The sequence below is a fragment of the Neophocaena asiaeorientalis genome, unplaced genomic scaffold, assembly GCF_003031525.2.
Source record: "Neophocaena asiaeorientalis asiaeorientalis breed wild unplaced genomic scaffold, Neophocaena_asiaeorientalis_V1.1 scaffold584, whole genome shotgun sequence".
Classification (NCBI taxonomy): domain Eukaryota; kingdom Metazoa; phylum Chordata; class Mammalia; order Artiodactyla; family Phocoenidae; genus Neophocaena; species Neophocaena asiaeorientalis.
This window is the reverse complement of record NW_020173778.1, coordinates 1-21896: the sequence shown is the minus strand read 5'-3', so window position 1 is coordinate 21896 and position 21896 is coordinate 1. Positions and strand designations below refer to the sequence as shown.

Below are 21896 nucleotides of genomic sequence, written 5' to 3'. Positions count from 1 at the left end.
TCTAGTACAAATTTATAAAGTATTTCTAAGGGAAAGCATAATACAAATTCCAACTTGAAACAACATCTCTATTTCTCTGCATGGTCCCCAACTATCATTGTGGGTCCAGGATTGTAAAGTGGGAGCCTCAACAATTGGGCTGAGTTTTGGAAGTTAAGTAAAAATTGACCCTTCCCCAGGGGTTAGTGGCTTGGTGACAGAAAGTTGAAGTTGAGAAGTTGAAACTGCAGTGACTAGTGAAGAGTGGAAAATTCATGTTCTGAGTTCTTCATTCATGTGATGTCAGCTAACGCTTTACAGAACACAAATACTAGTTAGCTAAAGTAAAGATATGTTGTGCAGAATCATTAAGGATTCAAGATCTCTGAGGCTGGCCTAGTTTTAATGATTAACAGAGCAAAGGTACTTCTAGTTTCAAAGAGGAAGACTTCTGTGATGTTTTTCCCTGAATTATTTATTTTTAAATTTGTATATATATATATATTTTACATAAATCTCTGAATGTGATCATATTACATATTTGACTTTTCTTTAGTCATCTTATATTTTGCTTTTTTCAGTAACAATTTATGTAACTATTCCTCTATTGATATGCATTCCAGTTTTCTGCCAACAACTATTCTTGTACATATTTTTTAATATAATATTGATTTTTTTTCTGTTAAGTTATATTTCCAAGAGTGGGATTTCTTGGTTGAAGTATATATACACTTTAATTTTAATATATCTTACTCAATTTCTTTTCATACATGTTGCAACAAACTTAATTTTCAACAACATTTGAGAACCCTTTTCCTATATTCTTGTCATCAGTGTTATCATCTTACACACCTATTGCTAACACCAGTCTGCTAAATGTAAAACTGTACCTTACTTACTGTTTACCTTAATTTGCATTTCCCAGACTACTCCCTAACTGGAGCATTTTTATAAGCATGTTGGTCATTTAGATTTACTCTTCTATGAACTGCCTCTTCACATTATTTATCTTTTTTTGTCATTTACTATTCGATCACTTCACACAAAGTTTCTTTGCTTGACAAAAACTTTAGTCAGGCTCCTGAACCTTGTCCTAGGCCCATCTGTGCTTAATTTAGTTTTGGTAAGAACCCTGCTAAGTCAGTTTACCAGAACCCTTTACCTTCAATATCTGATCAGGTTCCTTGTCTAACCACCCTGGCCTCTCTCCAGAAAGATCCTGTAGGCGGGTTTACCCAGACTCCCTCTGACCCTTCCTTGTAGTTCCCTCTTCGTAATTTTCCATCCAATGATCCCCACCCTGCTCCTTGGCTATAAATTCTCACTTGCCCATGCTGTATTCAGAGTTGAGCCCAATCTTTCTCCCTCACAGTAAATTCCCATTTGAGTGGTCCCTCTACCTATCCTAATGGTCCTGAATAAAGTTTGCCTTATCATCTTTAACAAGTGTCACTGAGTATTTTTTCTTTAACACGTCCTGCTTGCTAAATCTGAAGAGCTCTACATACATTACAAATATTAGTCCTCTGCCTTTCAGGTTGCAAATTGTTTTCAATTCTGTTATTTGTCCTTCAGTTTTGGTTATGGTAACTTTTGCCAAAATAAATGTGAATTTCCTTACAGTTATATATTTTTATGTACAAAATTGGGATTTAGTTTCATTTCTTTTTAGATGGGCAACCAATTATATCTATTTATTAAATAATTAATAACTTTCCTACTGAGATAGGTATATAAATATATATCTTCTTTATTTCTGGATCTATTATGGATTCTTAATTCTTTTCCATTATCTATTTGATTTATATCACTATTAATACCATAATGATTTAATTTGAATGGTTCTATATCCTTCCTTGATATCTAGAACGGCAAGCTTCCCTTGGTCTTCTTTTCTCGACATATTTTCTGGCTACTCCTAGTCATTCATTTATATACATTATTTCAGATCTAATTTTGTCTAATTTCAAAAGAAAATTCTTTTGAATTTATGACAAAGGACATTTTGTAATATAAAAATCCTCCCATGCAAGCATACAGGATGTTTCTCCATCTTATGTTTATTATTTTTTATACTACTGTATTTCTTACATTTTTCTTTTCCTTAGTTTTGCCAATTTGATAAAGTTGCTATTCAGTTTTTCTTCTTGATAATTTGGACATTCTACTCTAATACCCATTAAGAATTATTTCCTTGTCCCTCAGAATGAAGTACATACTTCTCTACCATTGTTTGATAACAAAGCAGAACTCTTTCCCCATTGCATTACCCCTCAACTATTTAAATAAGACCTTTAGAACACTTTAATTTCCTCCCTATCCTTTTCTCCTTACCCCATCTTCCCTATGGACGAAGTCTTGGGAATGTTTTTCCTTTCTCCTTATTACTAGATTTTGCTAAGAGAGTTAATTATTTCCCCTTACAGATCGACCCTTATGTTTCAAAAGTCCCTTCTTATCATTTACATTGAGCATTCCTGGTAGTTTATCATTATCTCTTTTACTTAATATACAAATATTAGAAGGTCCATTCCTCACCATTGTTTTCTTTTCTCTTATCTTCCCCCATCTTTCTAGTTAGTGCGTTTTCCTAATACACTCTGCATTCTAGTGTAGTACCCCAGAGGCATTAATTCCAGACGTGGTCTTCCATGAACCACTATGCAATAGCAATTCTAGCTCCTCATAATAATCAGCATAGTGGATGTAGGGAAATAATTTGTTAGTTGGTAATGGGGTAGTTAAACCATAAGAATAGCAAGGCACTGAAACGAACATCTACCTGAAGCTGGTTGTTCAGCTTTTTCTGGATGACATCACATGTATATCAAATTGAATAAACTCACCATTACTAGAGATAATTACAACTTGCAACAAAACAACCATGTGATCAGAATTAGCTCTAGGTAAAATAAATGATGTCCAGAAAGTTCATCTTTGGCATCTTGCCACCTTTCCTATTAGACCCTATAATTTGCACTCTTTCCTCACATCCCTCCAGGTGCCCTTCTGTATGCTATTCTCACCTGGAAGACAAAAATCTCTACTAAACTTTGTATTTGAAAACACTTTGAACATTTTAGATGACTGGAAGACAGTATACATGATACTTTTGTGCAGCTGGGGTTGGAGCCTCATTAGTACATACTATCCTCGGAAATTAGTAATTCATCTCTAATACTAACTAGTTCTAACCCTTACTAGGTTGGTTCATCTAGATAACATTACCTCAATCAGCAATTTCAGACTTTCTTTTTGTAGTTATGTTTATCTACACTCTGCCTTTTTAAGTAAGAATTTGCTTAGGTTTTCTCTTCTACTGATTTTCAAGCATATCACAATTCTTTTACAAAAGGCTATTTTTAAGAGGCATTGCTATTTCCCATATTCTCACTCAAACTTCATTTAAAAAATAAGTTTCTTTTCACAAGCATCAGAAGTTTTTATTGTCAATTCATATGCCTTAAGAGAAAATGTTATCCTTTCACATGAAAACTGAAAGTTATGGAAAAAGTTATTTCTACCAAAATCATTCTCTTTTGCTAAACTTATTAAAAGTGACTTTCAATTTATATTTTTCATTAATCTTTTCAAAGAGAAATCAAACTGTGGTGTTGATTTTGGATGACTCCTGCACTGTTCTTTCCAAATTCCCCAGGTGTGAAAAGCTGAGTGGGGTTTTAAATTAACAAGTATCAGTCAAATATCTTAGTTAAGTGGATGCATATATTGAAAGCATTTCTCTACTGGGATGTATGATATTCTAACGAGGCCATTTACAAAAATAAATGTAAAACTTTGTCAGAGCAGCCTTGATGTGAAGGTTCATCACGTGAATGCCACTGAAGAAATGAGCAGACATTAATAACTGCTATTTGAACAATTCTATATGCATTATGTAGCAATAGGATAGTCAAGAAGAGTAGTTAGCCTTTTCATTTAAAAGGATTATTCTTTTTTCTTGCAATTATTGAGCCCCAGGTTTGTTTCTGCTGCTGTTGCTAAGGACAATAGCCTGCCAGATAGGAAATGATGCTGATGAAGACATAAAATAACACTTACACGCATATTTTTCTCAAAAATCCAGAGAACTGGGAATAGGGTATGTTAGGAAGGGGGTGGGAGTAACGAAGGGGAAGGGAAAAAAACAAACAAGGGAATACATAGGGTGAAAAAATATAATATACAATAATTAATTCATACTCTGAAATTCCAGATGGCTCACTTTCAAACTAACAATTATTTCATTGTTCTGGGTCCTTTCTCTAATTTTTTTTACAGTTATACTCCTATGAATTATCTCTGCCAAAACTCATCCAAAGTCAGAACCGTAACCATAAGAAGTACGATGAGCAACAATGTATATATAAATTACTGATTCTTTTCCATTCCAAAAAGTTGGTATCTGAAGATACCAACCTGTATAGAGGTATATTAGCCATTAGCAACTATCTTTCTTTTCATTATTATTGTAAAACTTTGGGTTGTCACCGAAAAAGCACTGCAAATGTGTACAACTATAGAGGTGTTCCTGGTTTAAACACAAACTTTTTCTACCTAACTATCCATCTATTTAGCTATCTAGAACTTAGTGACATCCTTCATAAGTAGACTTCTGGGATAGACTGTCATTACAGGATCAGTGCCCTCGACAAGAGTGTACTCAAAGAATCAAGGCACATACATGGTTCTTTAGAAAGGCAACAGCTGCCAGCAGTGGCAGCCTAGTTTTGCCAAGTGATTCTTCCTAAGAATTTCCTCAGCAAAAAGAAAAAACTTGATAAATTCTCTCTGTAACCACTCCAAAGGAGGGTTTAATGACCTCCTCTCCCTTTAAAATCGCTTAAATACTCCACTAAAGGAGCTGCCTTAATCTCCTACACGAACTACTGAAGTTTAGGTTTTTTAAATTTATTATCTTTCCCTACAGTTTAGACAAAAGAGAAGTCAAACTTCTCATTCAAATAAAAGAAACCACATGACTATCTGAGAAAGAAAGCATACTGTAATAGAGAAAAGCAGAATATTAGTAAAATCTAGGTTTCAGCTAGTTATACCTTAGCGCCAGCATTTATGTAAATTTTCTGTTGATTCTTCGGGGTAAAATAGCTGGCTTACCTCTAGGGAGTTAAATTGACAAGATGTGTTGAAACTACTTAGCTAGCTATAAAGCATTAAATATCTTACTAATAATTCTACAATAAAATCCATGACATGAGACAGATATTATTAATATATCCCCCTCACTTGGAAGGCAAAGCTCTCTCCACAAGACAGCAATTTGCAATATTATTTTTAGGTGTGTTACATTAATTTGCTTCACTAGATTTTATTTTGTATCTTGGCGATAAAGTTTTAGTCTACACACCATTGCATAGCACTTAGAACCAGGACTGTGTCACAATTTATGTAGTCAAAGTACAAAGCTAACACTGTACTCTTTGATATTTATATATATATATATATATATTTTTTTTAACATCTTTATTGGAGTATAATTGCTTTACAATGGTGTGTTAGTTTCTGCTTTATAACAAAGTGAATCAGTTACACATATACATATGTTCCCATATCTCTTCCCTCGTGTCTCCCTCCCTCCCACCCTCCCTATCCCACCCCTCTAGGTGGTCACAAAGCACCGAGCTGATCTCCCTATGCTATGCGGCTGCTTCCCAATAGCTATTTTACGTGTGGTAGTGTATATATGTCCATGCCACTCGCTCACTTTGTCACAGCTTACCCTTCCCCCTCCCCATATCCTCATGTCCATTCTCTAGTAGGTCTGTATCTGATATTTTTATATTTTTAAAGGTACAACATATAATTTTCCTAGAAAATTGAGTAAGTATACTTATGCCCCTTTAATGTCCTTGTCATAAGCAATAGTGAGGTGATCCTCCACCTGCCAAGAACTTAAAAATACAATTGCTTTTATTTGTTACATTAACACACAATAGTTAGAAGTATTGTCTTTCTAGTCTAAGAAAATTGCAAAACTATTTGAAACTTTATCAATAATATTAAACCAGTGAAAGGGCATCAATGAACAGGACTGACCAGCATCTAAATATCTAAAACATGGATTTCAGTGGGCGTGCAGGGAGGGAAGAGAAAGTTTCAGTAAAAAACATCTCTAGTGAGGGGAGAGATACTACATCTGGTATAGCGGGTCAGGACTGTTGAAAGACAGGGCCTATGTGAAATATTCCTTAAGAAACTCTGTTCATTTCATATATACCAAGTAATCTTCTGAACAAAAATTCAACTTCTCAGGAAATGTGATACCATGAAAGGGGACAGAGATAGGAATACTAGTTTCAGGAAAGGAACATTCTTATCATAAACTGATATTAACATTGTATACCTCTATTATGTGTAACATAATATATACCCTTACAACTCAATGAGGTAAGTACTATTATTATATCCATCTTACAGATGAGGAAAGTAAGGTATATGGAGGCTAAACAGTTGCCCAAGATCACAGAGGCATTTAAGTTGTATAGACGGAATCAAAACTAGGTAACCCGGATTCAAAACCAATACTACTAAGCTCTACAGACTACTTAGCATCTATAACAGTCATGTACAAATGCAGGTTTTTGGACCTGCAAAGACCCAGATTTTGGAACCTCATTAAACTAACATTCTCTGAGGCCCTATACACACCCTCCGTCTTGCTGACGTGCTTATTAAACTTCAGTGAGTTACTCTGAATATTTTGTAAATAGTGCAAATGAGAATTTACATATTTTTTAAAAAGCAACAACAAATTATCTGTTTGGTGGGCACTTAATATTCTTGTACTCGTAGAATACTTAATGGTCTTCATAGAAGGCAGAAAAAATTTCCAATTATATATTAAAATTAACATGTCCTGAAAATGATTCATCTCATAAGAATAATACACATGGAATTTCTATATATAAGAAAAGTTAGTACTGCCAATAGTCACTATAAGATAGTGGGTCAACACTGCACGAGAAATTATCTTGGGGGAAGGTCAGCTTTTTTTTCTGGTTTACTTCACAATACATAAATAGATGTCAAGAGGCACTAGTTGTTTAGTCTGTGACCTAACACTATCTCCTACTGTTGAAATTCTTAACAGGCTGAATACCAGTCAGAAGCCAGGATTATGTCCAGTTCACTAACAGTGTCATCATTTTTTGTTGATTCTGTAACAGTTCTCTCATCCCAGCAATACAAGTAAAACAGAATTAAGTTTTCTGTAAAAATAACGACTGAATGGGGCTAAGTGAATAACTTGATTGAGTAATGCTTTTATGTAACTTGAAAAACTGGGAATAAATAGTTCAACTATCTAAATAGTTGAAACATTCTTTAAATTATATTAGAATTATTTATAGAAATGTAATATAATTGGGAAAAATCAGAAAATACAGACTCACAAAAAGTCTTTATTCCCGAAAGAATAACATATCTCAAGTACAAAACTTTGGAAAGTCATTTGTGTTTAGTTATCAACAGATAGATATTAATGATGCTGTTAATATTCAGTTTTTCATAAAGAAGATAAAACTTCTATGATGATACCACATCTTGGCCTACCAGAGAACGCTACGGACTTAAATAAATGATACTTTTTATAACTTAGCATGTAGGGTTGTTTTAAAATTTTTTGTTTTGGCTCTCCTTCTTATTGTAGGCTATAAACAGCAACAGTGCTAGAATATTGGTATGTGTCATTTTTCTTTTAGAATAGATATTCCTACCTCCATAGATGCATTTCTTTTTTGGTATCTCAGTCATCATCTCAAGGCTGGTGAACTTGAAGCTCATAGTGCCTAAGTTAATTTTCATTGTTCCTACAATATCTGTAAGATGAGTGAAAATACGCATTTGACAACTCTATACATATGTATGTTAAATTTTTGGCTACAATTTCTTTTAATATATTGACAGTATGATGGTACATGAAAAAATAAAAGATATCAATCTTAAATGCTCTTCTAAAGATAAAAGCTATAAATAATCTTTTATTAGGTATCCAAAGAATCTTTGAAGTCACCTGGAATAAAAATGTGGACTGTGTTTACAGTCAATTTATTGGGAACTACATTGGTAACACTTTGCAATGTGCTTATTCTTTAGAATTAGTCAAAATTTATTACTAATTATTTTGTTAAATTGGAAAGAATAAGTTCACTACACAGTTGGAAGTTTCAGTCTTTTTAAAAAGTCACCTTAAGTATGTAAGTCGGGGTTACTTTGGCAAGCAACAGCAATAATGTTCAAATGCCATGTCTCCTAGCTTTCACATTGCTCGGCTCTCTAGAATCAACAGTTGGTCATTTTCAATACCATTACAATACAGATTAGTTAATAAGCCTGACAAAAATTCTAACTTTTCTTTTTAAAGAGGAGAGGGCATTTATAATACAGATACTAAAAATACAAGGGTTTCAAATTGCATGCAACATGTGCCTACAAAGAAACTAAATGTTAATCTAGTTCAAGTTACTTAAATGTGTAAAGAAAAAGCAATGTGCAAGCCAACATCCTCACTAAAAAATAAATCATCATGAAACACAGGCAAATTCCTCCCTGTATCATAAAGGATCAAAAACCATAGGTAAAAATGTAGTGTTTCTCTAATTAACTGAAAACAATATATGCCAGGTAAAAGACTACTCAAGTCTAGAAGAGAAATAACACAAAAATGAGCCAGTTATATTTTAGGTACAAGTGACAAATATATTTCTTTTTATTGTTAAGTTTTCTCTAATGTATTTCAGTAACTGAAGTGTTTTATTTTATTTTATTCCACTGTTGGCCATAGTTTGAGCCCTACAGACTCCCTTCCCTTTCACCTCAAAGCGAGCTCCTTTGTATGTAGCCACACACTCATCATTAGTGTAAAGATCAGGCTGGATCTGCTCCCAAATCTTCTTCTTAGGATTCAGCTCCTTGTCAGGCTCTCCTGTTGGGGGAGGAAAAAAAATACATAGCTAACATATTAATAAACTGTCCATAGAGATTTCTAGTGAATTGTCTTGGATACAATTTCTGATCTTTAGATCGGATCAGGATTTTAACGTTTACTTTTTTTTTTATTATTATTTATTTATTTTTGCTGTGTTGGGTCTTCGTTTCTGTGCGAGGGCTTTCTCTAGTTGTGGCAAGTGGGGGCCACACTTCATCGCGGTGCTTGGGCCTCTCACTATCGCGGCCTCTCTTGTTGCGGAGCACAGGCTCCAGACGCGCAGGCTCAGTAGTTGTGGCTCACGGGCCTAGTTGCTCCGCGGCATGTGGGATCCTCCCAGACCAGGGCTCGAACCCGTGTCCCTTGCATTAGCAGGCAGATTCTCAACCACTGTGCCACCAGGGAAGCCCCCAAACGTTTACTTTTAACACTTATTTTATTTTTACGATGTCGGCAATTTATATTCTTGATTGGTAAAATATTTTGTCATTTCCTTACAAATGTTAAAGATATTATTTTTTACTCTTACAATAAACAGTTTTCCAGGTAATATAGCTCAATGAATTGGAATGATTCATTCTAATTAGATTAGAATGAAATGATTAGAATGAAAATACAAATGATTAGAAGGAAAATACAAGATACTCATTTTATCATTACATATAAAGAAAGATTTTGAACAGATGAGAGTATAATTTGATGTGTTATAATTTTACACATGGCAGAAGCAGTTTATGCTTTACTATTTGTTTCAACATAAAAAATAAATGACTAGATCGCTGCTATAGTACTTAAAGATTTCTTACAATACTGGAGAATGGCTTAAATGTTGGGGTTATCTAGCTAAATATAATAACTCCTCTGGGTTTCATCTGCTGCCCATTCCACTTGGTGAGATGGAAAGAGAAAGGAAGAATAAGGAGACAGGACTAGCATTTTCTAACCACCAGGAATATATGTTGCTGCATGCAAATCACAGAAACACACTGACTCTAGTTTTAAATATAAAGAAACTGGGGCTCAGAGAAGATAAGCTGCTCAAAGTCACACAAGCAACAAGAAGAGTGAGATTTGACACCAAAGCCCTTACTCTGTTAGTACAGCACCTTGCCTCCTAATAAATTATCCTCTGAAAAGAAACGAACAACACTTTTACAAGTGGATAATATCCTATCCCCTCTCTTTACCATAACTCACACTATAAAGTTTACAATCAAGAAGAGACAAACACATTGTAGAACGTATCTGGTCTAGGCTTAAAAACTACCAATATACCAAGCGATCCCTCTATTTAATGAATGATGAGGAAGAAGAGAGTAAAGTTGAATGTAACATGATTTTAGTAGCTGAAAATGTTCAATAACTTTTGAAATGAAGAATCAGTTTAAGAAACAATGAAGAGAAGTAACAAATCCCTTAAGTGTTAGTTTCAAATGGAAAATGATTTCCCTGGAGGAAACAACAAAAATACTGCTTAAGTATAACTAAGTAATAATAGAAATATAACTTTCTAGATCTTTTTATTAGCTCTTCAGCAACTAATTAGCTCCCTGAAACTGGCAAAAATATAGAAAACTGTCCTCTGATATGTAGCTTTTCAGAGATGACACAATAGTTAATTGAATAATGTATCTACAGTAGAAGAACAGGCAGTGAAACTAAAAGTGAAGAGACTGTCTAGTATAAAAGATAAGGATTTTTCTTACTCCTTTAAGAGCATTTGATTATTTGATTGGACAACAGAGAAACTAATAAACAGAATAGAAAAAATTCAAATATATAAAGTATCTATAAAATTTTGGGGTTTTTTTTCACCAAACCATTGGTTAGTCTAAGAGCATAATCGTACTTTGTTTATACACAGGTCATGTGGGGAAGTGGGCATTCCAGAATTCTGTAAAAGCTGAGACCAGACACACTGTTCAGGGGGGCCTGAGTACTAACTCTGGATCCCCCCACCTTGAACCCCAAAAAAAATATTCCCAAACTGATAATGAATTCAAGAAGCAGATTGTCTCAGGTTTGTGTAAAAGCTTCTTATCAAGACCATAGATTGTGTGAGTAAATTTTTGCTGAATGCAGACATAAGCCCCAAGTACAACAAGCTGTGGTGCAGCACAAACTTAAGCTTGTCAGATCTAGGAAGACACTGATATGTATAGAAAATAATAATCATTATAATACATAACACTACACTTACATAGTGCTTACTATGTGCCAGTCACTGCACTATGTGCTTTACATATATTTACTCATTTAATCCTCTCAGTATACTAAATAAATACTATTAATTACCCCCGCTTTACAGATGAGGAAATAGAGGCACAAAAGTAATAGCTAAGAGCTTAAAACACCAGGCAGGTAGCTAAGTGTTTCAAAAGATAAACCTCACAAAACTCACAAGAAATACATACCATTAAAAAGCTTTTCTTGGGCTTCCCTGGTGGCGCAGTGGTTGAGAGTCCGCCTGCCGATGCAGGGACACGGGTTCGTGCCCCAGTCCGGGAAGATCCCACATGCCGCGGAGCGGCTAGGCCCGTGAGCCATGGCTGCTGAGCCTGCGCGTCCGGAGCCTGTGCTCTGCAACGGGAGAGGCCACAACAGAGGCCCGCATACCGCAAAAAAAAAAAAAAAAAAACCTTTCTGACAGATGAAAAAGCTGAGGCTCAGAAAGGTTCCTAGGTCACCCAGTACTTGCAGAACAAGATCTGAAGGTTTTAAACTTCTTACGTAAGACTGTAATAATTTTCAAGGGATAAAGATTTTAACTAAAAATGAACTAAGAAACTATGAGAAGAACCTTCAACTCTTGATTGTTGCTTTTAACACATCAGGCTCAACACCTGAACATTCCAAATGTGGCTGTAAGACTTTAACAAGTCAGTAAACGAAATAATGATTCAGACAACTAAAATTTTGAGACTGTAATTAAAACTTGCCAAATTATGATCACTGAATATAAATCAGAGCTGAAAAGTCTTGGATGGAGTGTTAACCTTGTAGTTTATTCATGTTTCTCAATAATACACCATTTGGTAAGGTATAAAGCAAGTTTAAAAGGAAAGTTTAAATCACCTCCCACAGAAAAGCATACCTAATATTTTAAACAATTTTTAAAAATGAACTCTATTTCCAGAGAAGCCTTTCATCATTCCTCTGTGTTATATCCTTCTTCTAAATCTTATTTTCCTAACTCCCCACTCCCCTTTCTTTTTTTGGCATGGCTATCCAAACAAAGTGATGAGATCAATAAAAGTTCTTAAATCTGAAAACTGTAGAGTCTCTGTAATTGCTAAACACATGCCAATAATCACCATGTGGAAATGGTTACACGTATTGTAAGAGAACTAATCATTCAGAGATTACTTTAAGATAACTCAATCTAAACAAAACACATAGGCAACATGAACTAGTTCAGAAAGGAGTCTGTACAGATGTAAAAAGCTGTGACTACCATCTCAGCGTTTAAAAACTACAAAAAGCAATAAACATAAATTCCAGAATCATCAGCTTCTGGGATATCTGTCAGGACCATGAAAAGCTTAGCACCAACTTCATTATTTTGTTTCATTAATTGAGTTTTTGAACTATAATAATTGCAACTATCACCTTTTGTGATGCAAAGACTAAAGTATAACTTTGCAAATAGGGGTCAATTAATTTTACAGAGCTAATCAACAGAGCAAAGTGGTTTGTTGATTTGATAGGAATGATCTTGGAAATAATGAAGATGGATCCTCAGGTCTGTTCTTCAAATACTGGAGAGTTTTGGGAGTTCTTTAAAACATGTTTTACTAGTATGTTTCTTTCTATTTATTCATTAACCAACTTACTGACCTCCTACTCTATGCCTGACGTTTTTCTGGATGTTAGGAATGTAGTAGTGAATAATAACAACAACAACAAAGATCCCGATTTCATGATGCTTACGTTTCCACGTGGGCAGATAATATATAACGTACAGTATATCTGATGATAAGTGTTATGGAGAAAAAGAAAACAAATAAGGAGACATTTGAAAGATATGAGTAAGATGAGGGACCAAGCCATGCAGCTACCTGGAGAAAGAGCCAGTGGCTCAACTAGGGTGATTGAGGAGGAGCTGAAGTACATGAGGTTAATGAAGTAATGAGAGGCCATTGTAAGGACCTGTATCTGTATTCTGGGTCAAATGGAAAGCTTTTTAATAGTTTTTTGCAGAGGACTAACATATCTGACCTACATCACTCTGTAGGCTATAACTGAAAACAGACGGAAGAAGGGCAAGGGCAAAAGCAAAGTGATCAGTTAGAAAACTTTTGCAGTTACCTGGATAAGAGACGTTGGTGTCAGGACCAAAGTGGTAGAGGCAGAGATGATGAGAATCACTCTAGATATGTTCAGAAGGTATAGCCACTAGGATTTTCTGAAGAAGATGTATGGAAAAGGGAAATCTAGGGAGAAGACTGGTATATACATTCTTCTCCCCTGGGACATGTTAGTGAAGAAATCTCGTAGGTAGCTGGACAAGTGACTGAATAAAATAGCCAAAGGAATGAACATGGAAAGAAAAAGAGGCCAAGCATGGAAAAAGAGAAGAGGTCAAGGATCAAGGTCTGAGGTACTCCAATTAAGAGGTCAGGGAGGTGAGGAAGAATCAGCAAAGGAGATGAGCAGAGCAGCCAATGAAGCATGAGGACCACCATGCAAGTGTGGTGTCAGAAGCCAAGTTAAAGTTAATTAAGAAAAGGACTGAGAACTAACTAGCCATGGATTTAGCTACAGGGAGTAAATTGGTGATCTTGACCAGAGCAATTCTGGTGGAACAGTGGAGAGAGAAGCCTGATTGAAATAGGTTTTAAGGAAGAGGCTTTTTTTTTAATTTAAAAAAAGTATATTAGTTTCAGGTGTACAACACAGTGATTAGATATTTTTATACATTATGAAATGACCACTGCAATAAGATCATTTACTGTCCGTCACCATACAAAGTTGTTACAATATATTGACTGTACTCCCTATGTATACATTACATCCCCATGACTTACTTATTTTATAGCCGGAAGTTTGTACCTCTTAATCTCCTTCACCTATTTCATCCGTCCCCCCACCCTCCTCCCCTCTAGCAGCTATCAGTTTGTTCTCTGTACCTATGAATCTGTTTTGTTTTGTTTGCTGTGGTTTTCAGATTCCACATATAAGTGAAATCATATGGTATTTGTCTTTCTCTGACTTATTTCACTAATAAGCATAACACCCTCAAAGTCCACAAAGATTTCATTCTTTTTAATGGTTGAGTAATATTCCATTGTGTATGGGCAGGCATACACGCACGTGCGCACACACACACCACACAAAGACACCACATTTTCTTTATCCATTTATCTATCGATGGACACTTGGGCTGCTTCCATATCTTGGCTACTGTAAATACTGCTACAATGAACACAGGGGTGTTTTCCGAGTTAGTGTTTTTATTTTTTTCAGATAAATAACGAGAAGTGAAATTTCTGGACCATATGGTAATTCCACCTTTAGTTTTTTGAGGAACCTCCATACTGTTTTCCATAGTGGCTGCAACAATTTACATTCCCACCAACAGTGTAAAAAGGTTCCCTTTTCTCTACATCCTTGCCCCATTTACAACTGCATCAAAAAGAATAAAATATCTAGGACTAAATTTAACCAAGGAGTAGAAACACCTGACTCTGAAAACTCTTTGTCACTGAGGAAAGAAACTGAAGATGACACAAATAAATGGAAAGTTATACTGTGCTCACGGATTGGAAGAATCAATGTTGCTAAAAGGTCCATACTACCCTAAGCAATCTATGGATTCAATGCAATCTCTGTCAAAATACCTGCAGCATTTTTCATAGAAGTAGAATAAATAATCCTAAAATGTGTATGGAAACACAAAAGACCTCGAATAGCCAAAGCTATTTTGAGAAAGAACAAGGAGGGGTCACACCTGAAACTACACCAACTTGAAACTATATTACAAAGCTGTAGTAATCAAAACAGGATGGTACTGCCACAAAAACAGACACATAGATGAATAGAAAAGAATTGAGAGCCCAGAAATAAACTGACACTCATAGCATCAATTAATCTATAACAAAGGAGGCAAGAATATACAATGGGGAAGAGATAGTCTCTTCTATAAATGGTGTTGGGAAAACTGGACAGCTACATGCAAAAGAATCAAACGTGACCACTTTCTTACACTATATACAATAATAAACTCAAAATGGATTAAAGACTTAAATGTAAGTCCTGAAACCATAAAACACCTACAAGGAAACACAGGCAGTAAACTCTTTGAGGTCAGTCTTAGCAATAGTTTTTTGAATGTCTGTCCTCAGGCAAGGGCAACAAAAGCAAAAACAAACAAATGTGACTACATCAAACTAAAAAGTTTTTGCAGAGCAAAGTAAACCATCAACAAAACAAAAAGGCAACCAACTGAATGAGAGATGTTTGCAGACTTACTGATAAGGGGCTGATATCCAAAATATATAAAAAACTCAAATCACTCAATACCAAAAAAAACCCCGATTTATTTTTAAAGAATAAGTGGGTCCAGAAGCTAAAGACCTTCACATATCATACATGCTTTGAGATTAACCATAAACTCATATTTACTAATTAGACTCAATATCATCAGAAATAAGCATGATCTTAGAAGTTAGAAGTCTGAATGCAAATTCTCATTTATTATTAGAACAAAACCAGTGCATTCTCAAAAAAGAAAAAAGATATCAATGCCTTTATCTCGTAATATTGTTTTCAGTTGCTTGATGCTTTAGGGACCAGTTACCATATTTAAATACTAAAATTTATGGCTTCACACATTTAAGATTTTAAAAAGTAGTGGGGAGAATTTTTAGCCATTGTTATAAAAATATTATTTGGCATCTTCTAAACTCTACGGAAGTGATGGTTTTGTAGTTGGATAAAATAGTTATTCAAAGCCAAATAGCAATTCAAAGGTTTGAGCCCCAGTTGCAATTTCTATACCACACTTAATATATATAACATAAAAGGTAAATCTCTAGACACTGAGCATATCAAGTGAACATCAAAATGTACCAGCAGACACCTTAAGCTTTAAAATGTAGAACATATGCTGAAAAATACAGTACTGATAAATCATGGCTCTCTCTGGGAAAAGGAAAACAAACAAACAAACAATAAGACTAATGGTCTGTTGCATACATAGTATTAACTGTTATTTCCTTTTAGATTTACTGCTACAGAAGCAGTAAGCTATGTGGAAGCATAAGTAGGATGAGTACTAACAGACCTCATGTCCCCAAGTTTATCAATTATTCGATGCTGTTCAGCTTGGTTAAGCATTTTATAAGTTATAAGAGAATAATTTACAAGCAGATTTTGTGACAGCCTGGAGGGGTGGGATAGGGAGAGTGGGAGGGAGGGAGACGCAAGAGGGAGGACATATGGGAACGTATGTATATATATAACTGATTCACTTTGTTATAGAGCAGAAACTAACACACCATTGTAAAGCAATTGTACCCCAATAAAGATGTTAAAAAAAAAAAAAGAGAATAATTCAAACAACCTCATAGGCTACTTTAATGTTAGGTTTTTCCCTTTCACTTTACAAATTTTTTTATATGTTAGCTACATATTCATGTGGTAAGGCACAAGGAGAAACTATGAATATGAAAGAAATATCAGACTTTGGAATGATGTAAACATAAACACACAAACAGCCGAACAGATTGGAAGATTCAAAAATATAGTAAAAGCAAGAAATCCACACTGGGCTATTAGCATCTCTAATGCTAAATCACAGAGTAACTTAAAAAAAAAAATTTCAATATATGTTAACAGTAACATCCAGATAATAACTGACTCAAGTGCTGAAATATTTATCTGTTAACTCTAAACTGATTCAAGTGCTGAAATATTTATCTGTTAATTCTATAAGATAAGGGAATGAAAGCTCTCTTAGAAATAAAAGAACTATAAGCCTTCTCTAATGAAATAGCCCATATGAATTCACAGCAAGCAACAATCAACAAAAATGCTGACAGTATTAGAGATTCAGGCACATCTACGGTTTGATCCTTCTACAAACTCTGTATAACCTTAAGCAAGTAACTTAAGTATTATTGGGTCTCAGTTTCCAAATTTGTAAAATAGTGGGTTAAAGTAGATGATTTCTTCCAGTTCTAAACATCTGACTCTACAATTTATATCAAAAAATAAAACTTAAAATGTATTCATCTTAAATATTTAAATAAAAAGGAAGGCAAATTTTAATCTGAAAGGGTAAACCAAGATTTTTATTTTTTTTCTTCAATGTGTGCTGAATCTTAAAAGAAAAAGTTTGCTTCTATTTTCATTCCATTCCAACTTGGTGAAATAGAATTTCAGGTTTGTCAGGTATACACATGACGGCCTACCCAAAAGCATGAGGTTTGACTAAGTGTTTTGATACCCTGGTAAGTAGAGTGGTGATCGTATGTGCTCCTAGAACCAAAAGCTATCATGCTGCTTTGAGAAATGACTGAGACTGGGATTTTCCCAAAACCTGCTTTACCAGAAAAAGTTCTCAGAGCACAGACCATCATGATCTTCAATCTACCAAGGTCCAAGACATACACGTGGATTCAAAGTCACACATACTTGTTAAACAATCCCATGTTTTTTAGATTAGTATACTTTTTATTAGGAGTTGGGAGCTGAGTTTCATGGGAGTTACCCATGCTTTCATCCATTTTTAAAAATCTCATTATTCCAATGTTAAAATTCTTTGTGTCTTAATATATCATCAAACACAGTTAACACAGGATTAAAAAAATAGGCCTAATAATCATATCAGCTTTACTATTCCATTAAAATTCATTTGTTTTCATAAATACATCTCCAAATAAATTTTGACTTTTAAACCTAATTCTACTTGTTATCCTAATTTATTTCTGCTTTTCCTTACTCTAGGCAAATGAACATCCTCTGTAAATACAGTCTTTTAATTTCTAACTGTTTTTCCTCTTATGAGGTCTTCAACTTTTATGAAAGAAATATTTATTCTACATCTGCCAAGCATCCTTTCTTTACTGCTTCAAAGACCTATTTGAAGAAATGTTCTCATGCATTATGAAGTTTCATCCGTCTCAGGAGCATTTTACTACAGAAAAGAAGCAATATGAAATGAACTTTCCTCTTAGATTACTAAAATAAATATGAATTTCTACTTAGAGATTTCCTCTAAGTCCTCAAGTCTAGTAAAAGCATATGCAAGTATATTACTAGACCGACTTAGAGAATTATGCATTTCCCCCTCCCTCTTCATCTCTTCATCTTTCTGTGTTGCATTCTGAGATAATCTATAGCTTAAATGATTTTGTAGCACATTAACTGGTTCTCTATTCTTATGACACTTCTGCTATGGAGGTATCAAAATTAGTATTTCACTTAGGGTAAAATCTCTCTGGTGTTTTATGAAATTTGAGTGTTCATGGGGACGGAATAGTTGTGCCATCTTGAGTCAATCTCAATAAACTCAATAATATCACTAATAATGATCACCTAATGTAAAGTCTTACAAGTCATTTACAGGATTGACTTTAAACATTCCAAGCATAGCTTTGAGAACAATGATTCCCAAACTATTTTAAATAATGACTAACAAACACTTACCAGGGAAAGCATCAAAGGTAATTCTGTCTCCAGGAACAGACCCATTAGGAGGTGCCAAGATTTCAACTTTGTCTGGTGAACTAGCACACATCACCATTGCCTGAGATACTACTCCCCTCATCTTTGCAGGTTTCAGGTTACAAAGTAAAATCACCATCCGATTTTGCATCTGTGTGAAATATAAATTGATGATTAAACATGTCTAGAGATTTAGAATAATCTTATCTAGAATATATTAAGGTACACCTAATATGCTAAATATCAAATGTCCTATTTTTGTGGCTGTTTTTATCCTTATCTGTGTCCAAAATCTTTTATGTTGTTAAGAAGTCTTATATCAACATGAAAAAAAATTCTATAAATTGACAATGCATTAGAGATCAAACAGCAGAGGCAATAATATTTCACTTAAATATAAATAAAGAAATGGCTGAGTGAAACAGATTTGGTTTTGAATTTAATCTGCCATGTACTAGCAATGAGGCTGTATAAAGTTGATCTCCCTGTTTCCTCACAAAAGGAGGGAAATGATATTAAAGACTTGTCACAAGGATTAAATCACAACATGTAAATAAGTATTTAGCTTATCATTAGCACTAAAATAAATGCACATTTTTTCTCCTATATGTTTGATCATTTCCAATACTATGCAAGGTTCATTTCCTAAGCTAAAAAATACTGATCATTTAACAATTCAAGCATTGTGCACACTACAATGAACAATTATGGCTATTTCTATACTTTGTTAAAGAAGTACATAAATATTTCTGTAAACTTCAAATTTACTACCAAATTCTATGATTAAAAAAAATTAGCCTAAGGCTCAAATTTAAAAGGCCCCCATTTTGGAGGTCTTCATGAATTCTTATTGTCTTCAAACAAATAACTGTAAAATGCCACATATATGGGAACTTCAAAACAAAAGTTATAGCAAATATGTATAAGAAAAACAACAGGGTTAGCTAGATGCAATCTGTTAAGAATCAGATGAGAGCTGTGGACCTTTACCTTAGAAAAATAAACAAATGTACAAAATTTGGTATGCAGTTTTGGGGAGCTAAGTGCTATTACTTTATAGACTGCTTACTAGTACTGACTTGTTGGGTTAGATACAGATGTGTACATAAATAGCTTTGCTTATGGCTGTGAATGATAGCTTCTGGAAGAGAAGAAAAAGTCTGTAACTTATGAGAACAAAAACGTTGAAGCCCCAAGGAGGAGGAGTTTTTCCAATTTGAGCTGGCTCAAGATCAGTTGGTTCTTTTCTCCAGGGCTCCTTATGAACCTAACTTCATAAGCAGTTATAAAGGAACCCTGGTCCTATACAAAACGGATGTTAAAAAGAAAAAGCACACATATGTGCCAAGTCTATCTTTTTTTCACAGATAAGAGAAATTTCTTCACTGATCTCCTTAATTCCATCTTTCTCCCCTCCACAAAGCAACCGGATGATACTACTAATATGTGACACAGAGCACATTAGCCCTTAGCTCAAAAATCCTCCAATGGCTTTCATCTCACTCAGAATAAAAGCCCATGTTTTTACAATGATCTCTAATACCCTATATCATTTGGCATCTTTATCTCTGATTTCATCTCCCATGACATTTCCCCTTATTTAGTCTGCTACAGTGACACTGGCCTCCTGCTGTTCTTTGAACATCCCAAGAATACTTCTGACTCAGGGCTGCCTGAAAATGCTCTCCCACCAGACAGAATGACTTGCTTTCTTCATTTTCTTAGACCTTTACTTAAATATCACTTTCTTTGGTCTTCCATGGCCACTTTATATAAATGACAACATCTTCCTAGTCTCAATACTTCCTAGATTCTTTCCCTACTTCATTTTTCTCCTGATATTTATCACCATTTAACACACTATATATTACGATTTTCTGACTCCCTCATAGGGATATAAGCTTCACAAAGGCAGGGCTTTTTGTTTTTTTAAGCAAATCTATCTATCTATCTATCTATCTATCTTTCTATTTTAATTCACTTGCCTAGAATACTTCCTGGCACAGTACAGATGCTCAATAAATATTAGCATCTAGAAATAGGAATGAATAAATGTAGGAATTTACACAAGTTCACAAAGCCAATAAGCAACAAAGTTGGCAAAGGACTGAGAGGCAGAACTATTTTAATGTTGAAGTCTTTGCAATATCTCAAGCACTATGGGGCAGAGAAGATAGGTAAATGATGCAAATTACTACAGAAGATGTCTAGAAAGAGCAAATTAAAAACTATTACTGTCTTTGATTCGTTCCATGGTCATTGGAAATATAGATACATTTAAATATCTAAATAATAAAATACAAAACATCAATTTCTTTTTGCGGTACGCAGGCCTCTCACTGTTGTGGCCTCTCCCGTTGCGGAGCACAGGCTCCAGACGCGCAGGCTCAGCGGCCATGGCTCACGGGCCCAGCCACTCTGCAGCATGTGGGATCTTCCCGGACTGGGGCACGAACCCGTGACCCCTGCATTGGCAGGCGGACTCTCAACCACTGTGCCACCAGGGAAGCCCCAAAACATCAAATTTTTAATGAATAAAGGAATACCATTAAAAATTGCAAGTTCAATCTTCATGATCCCCTCTCCTCTTTCCTCTTCAGGTATGAAAATATTTCTTGAGTTATAAAGAAATAAAACTTGCTTTCTTAATTTTAGATTGGTGCTTTCTGAATTACATAACAATGACTTTAAAAATCAAGGAATAAAATTCCATGATGGAACAATGATGTTAAATACCAAACTAAAAACATTTTTAAAAATTGAGAAAAAAATAACATATCATTTCTTCTTTCTATGTTCCTGAACTTGATCTTAATTTACAGATGTTCTGCAAGTTTTTGCTAGTTTTATGCACTTTTTGGTGGAATTCATTACATTCAAACCAATCAACTGAATCAATACCGGCTCATGTTGTGCAGTACAATACAAAATTACATGAAAAAACATTAAGAAAGAGGGAAGGAAGGTGAAATGTCTATGTAGAAATAATTTTAGCTATACAGATTACCTGTTCAAGAGGAACATGATTCACCAGGCCACTGACAACTGTTCTTAAGGCTGTTTCTCCAACATCTACCTCTTCTACATACAAAGAATCTGCATCAGGGTGTTTTCTGGCAGTGATGATACAACCGATTCGAAGATCCAGACGGGATACGTCAATAGGCTTAGAGTCAGCACTTCCTCCTGCTGGTTGTTGTTTTTTCTCCTTTTTCTCTCCTAAAAATATTTATAAATGGATCAACATCAGAAGTAAAAATACACTATGAGGGCTTCCCTGGTGGCGCAGTGGTTGAGAGTC

General features: G+C 34.8%; 1 protein-coding gene across 1 annotated transcript; it reads right to left on the bottom strand.

The window, feature by feature from the left end:
- Positions 1-8674: 8674 nt before the first annotated feature.
- LOC112404056 (aminoacyl tRNA synthase complex-interacting multifunctional protein 1) lies at positions 8675-21810 on the bottom strand. Its single transcript, XM_024751866.1, has 3 exons — positions 21603-21810; positions 18578-18746; positions 8675-8923 (listed from the first exon to the last, which is right to left on the bottom strand). Exons 2-3 carry the CDS (start codon positions 18744-18746, stop codon positions 8757-8759), a joined length of 336 nt encoding a protein of 111 aa, XP_024607634.1. The 5' UTR covers positions 21603-21810; the 3' UTR covers positions 8675-8756.
- Between the last annotated feature and the right edge of the window lie 86 nt (positions 21811-21896).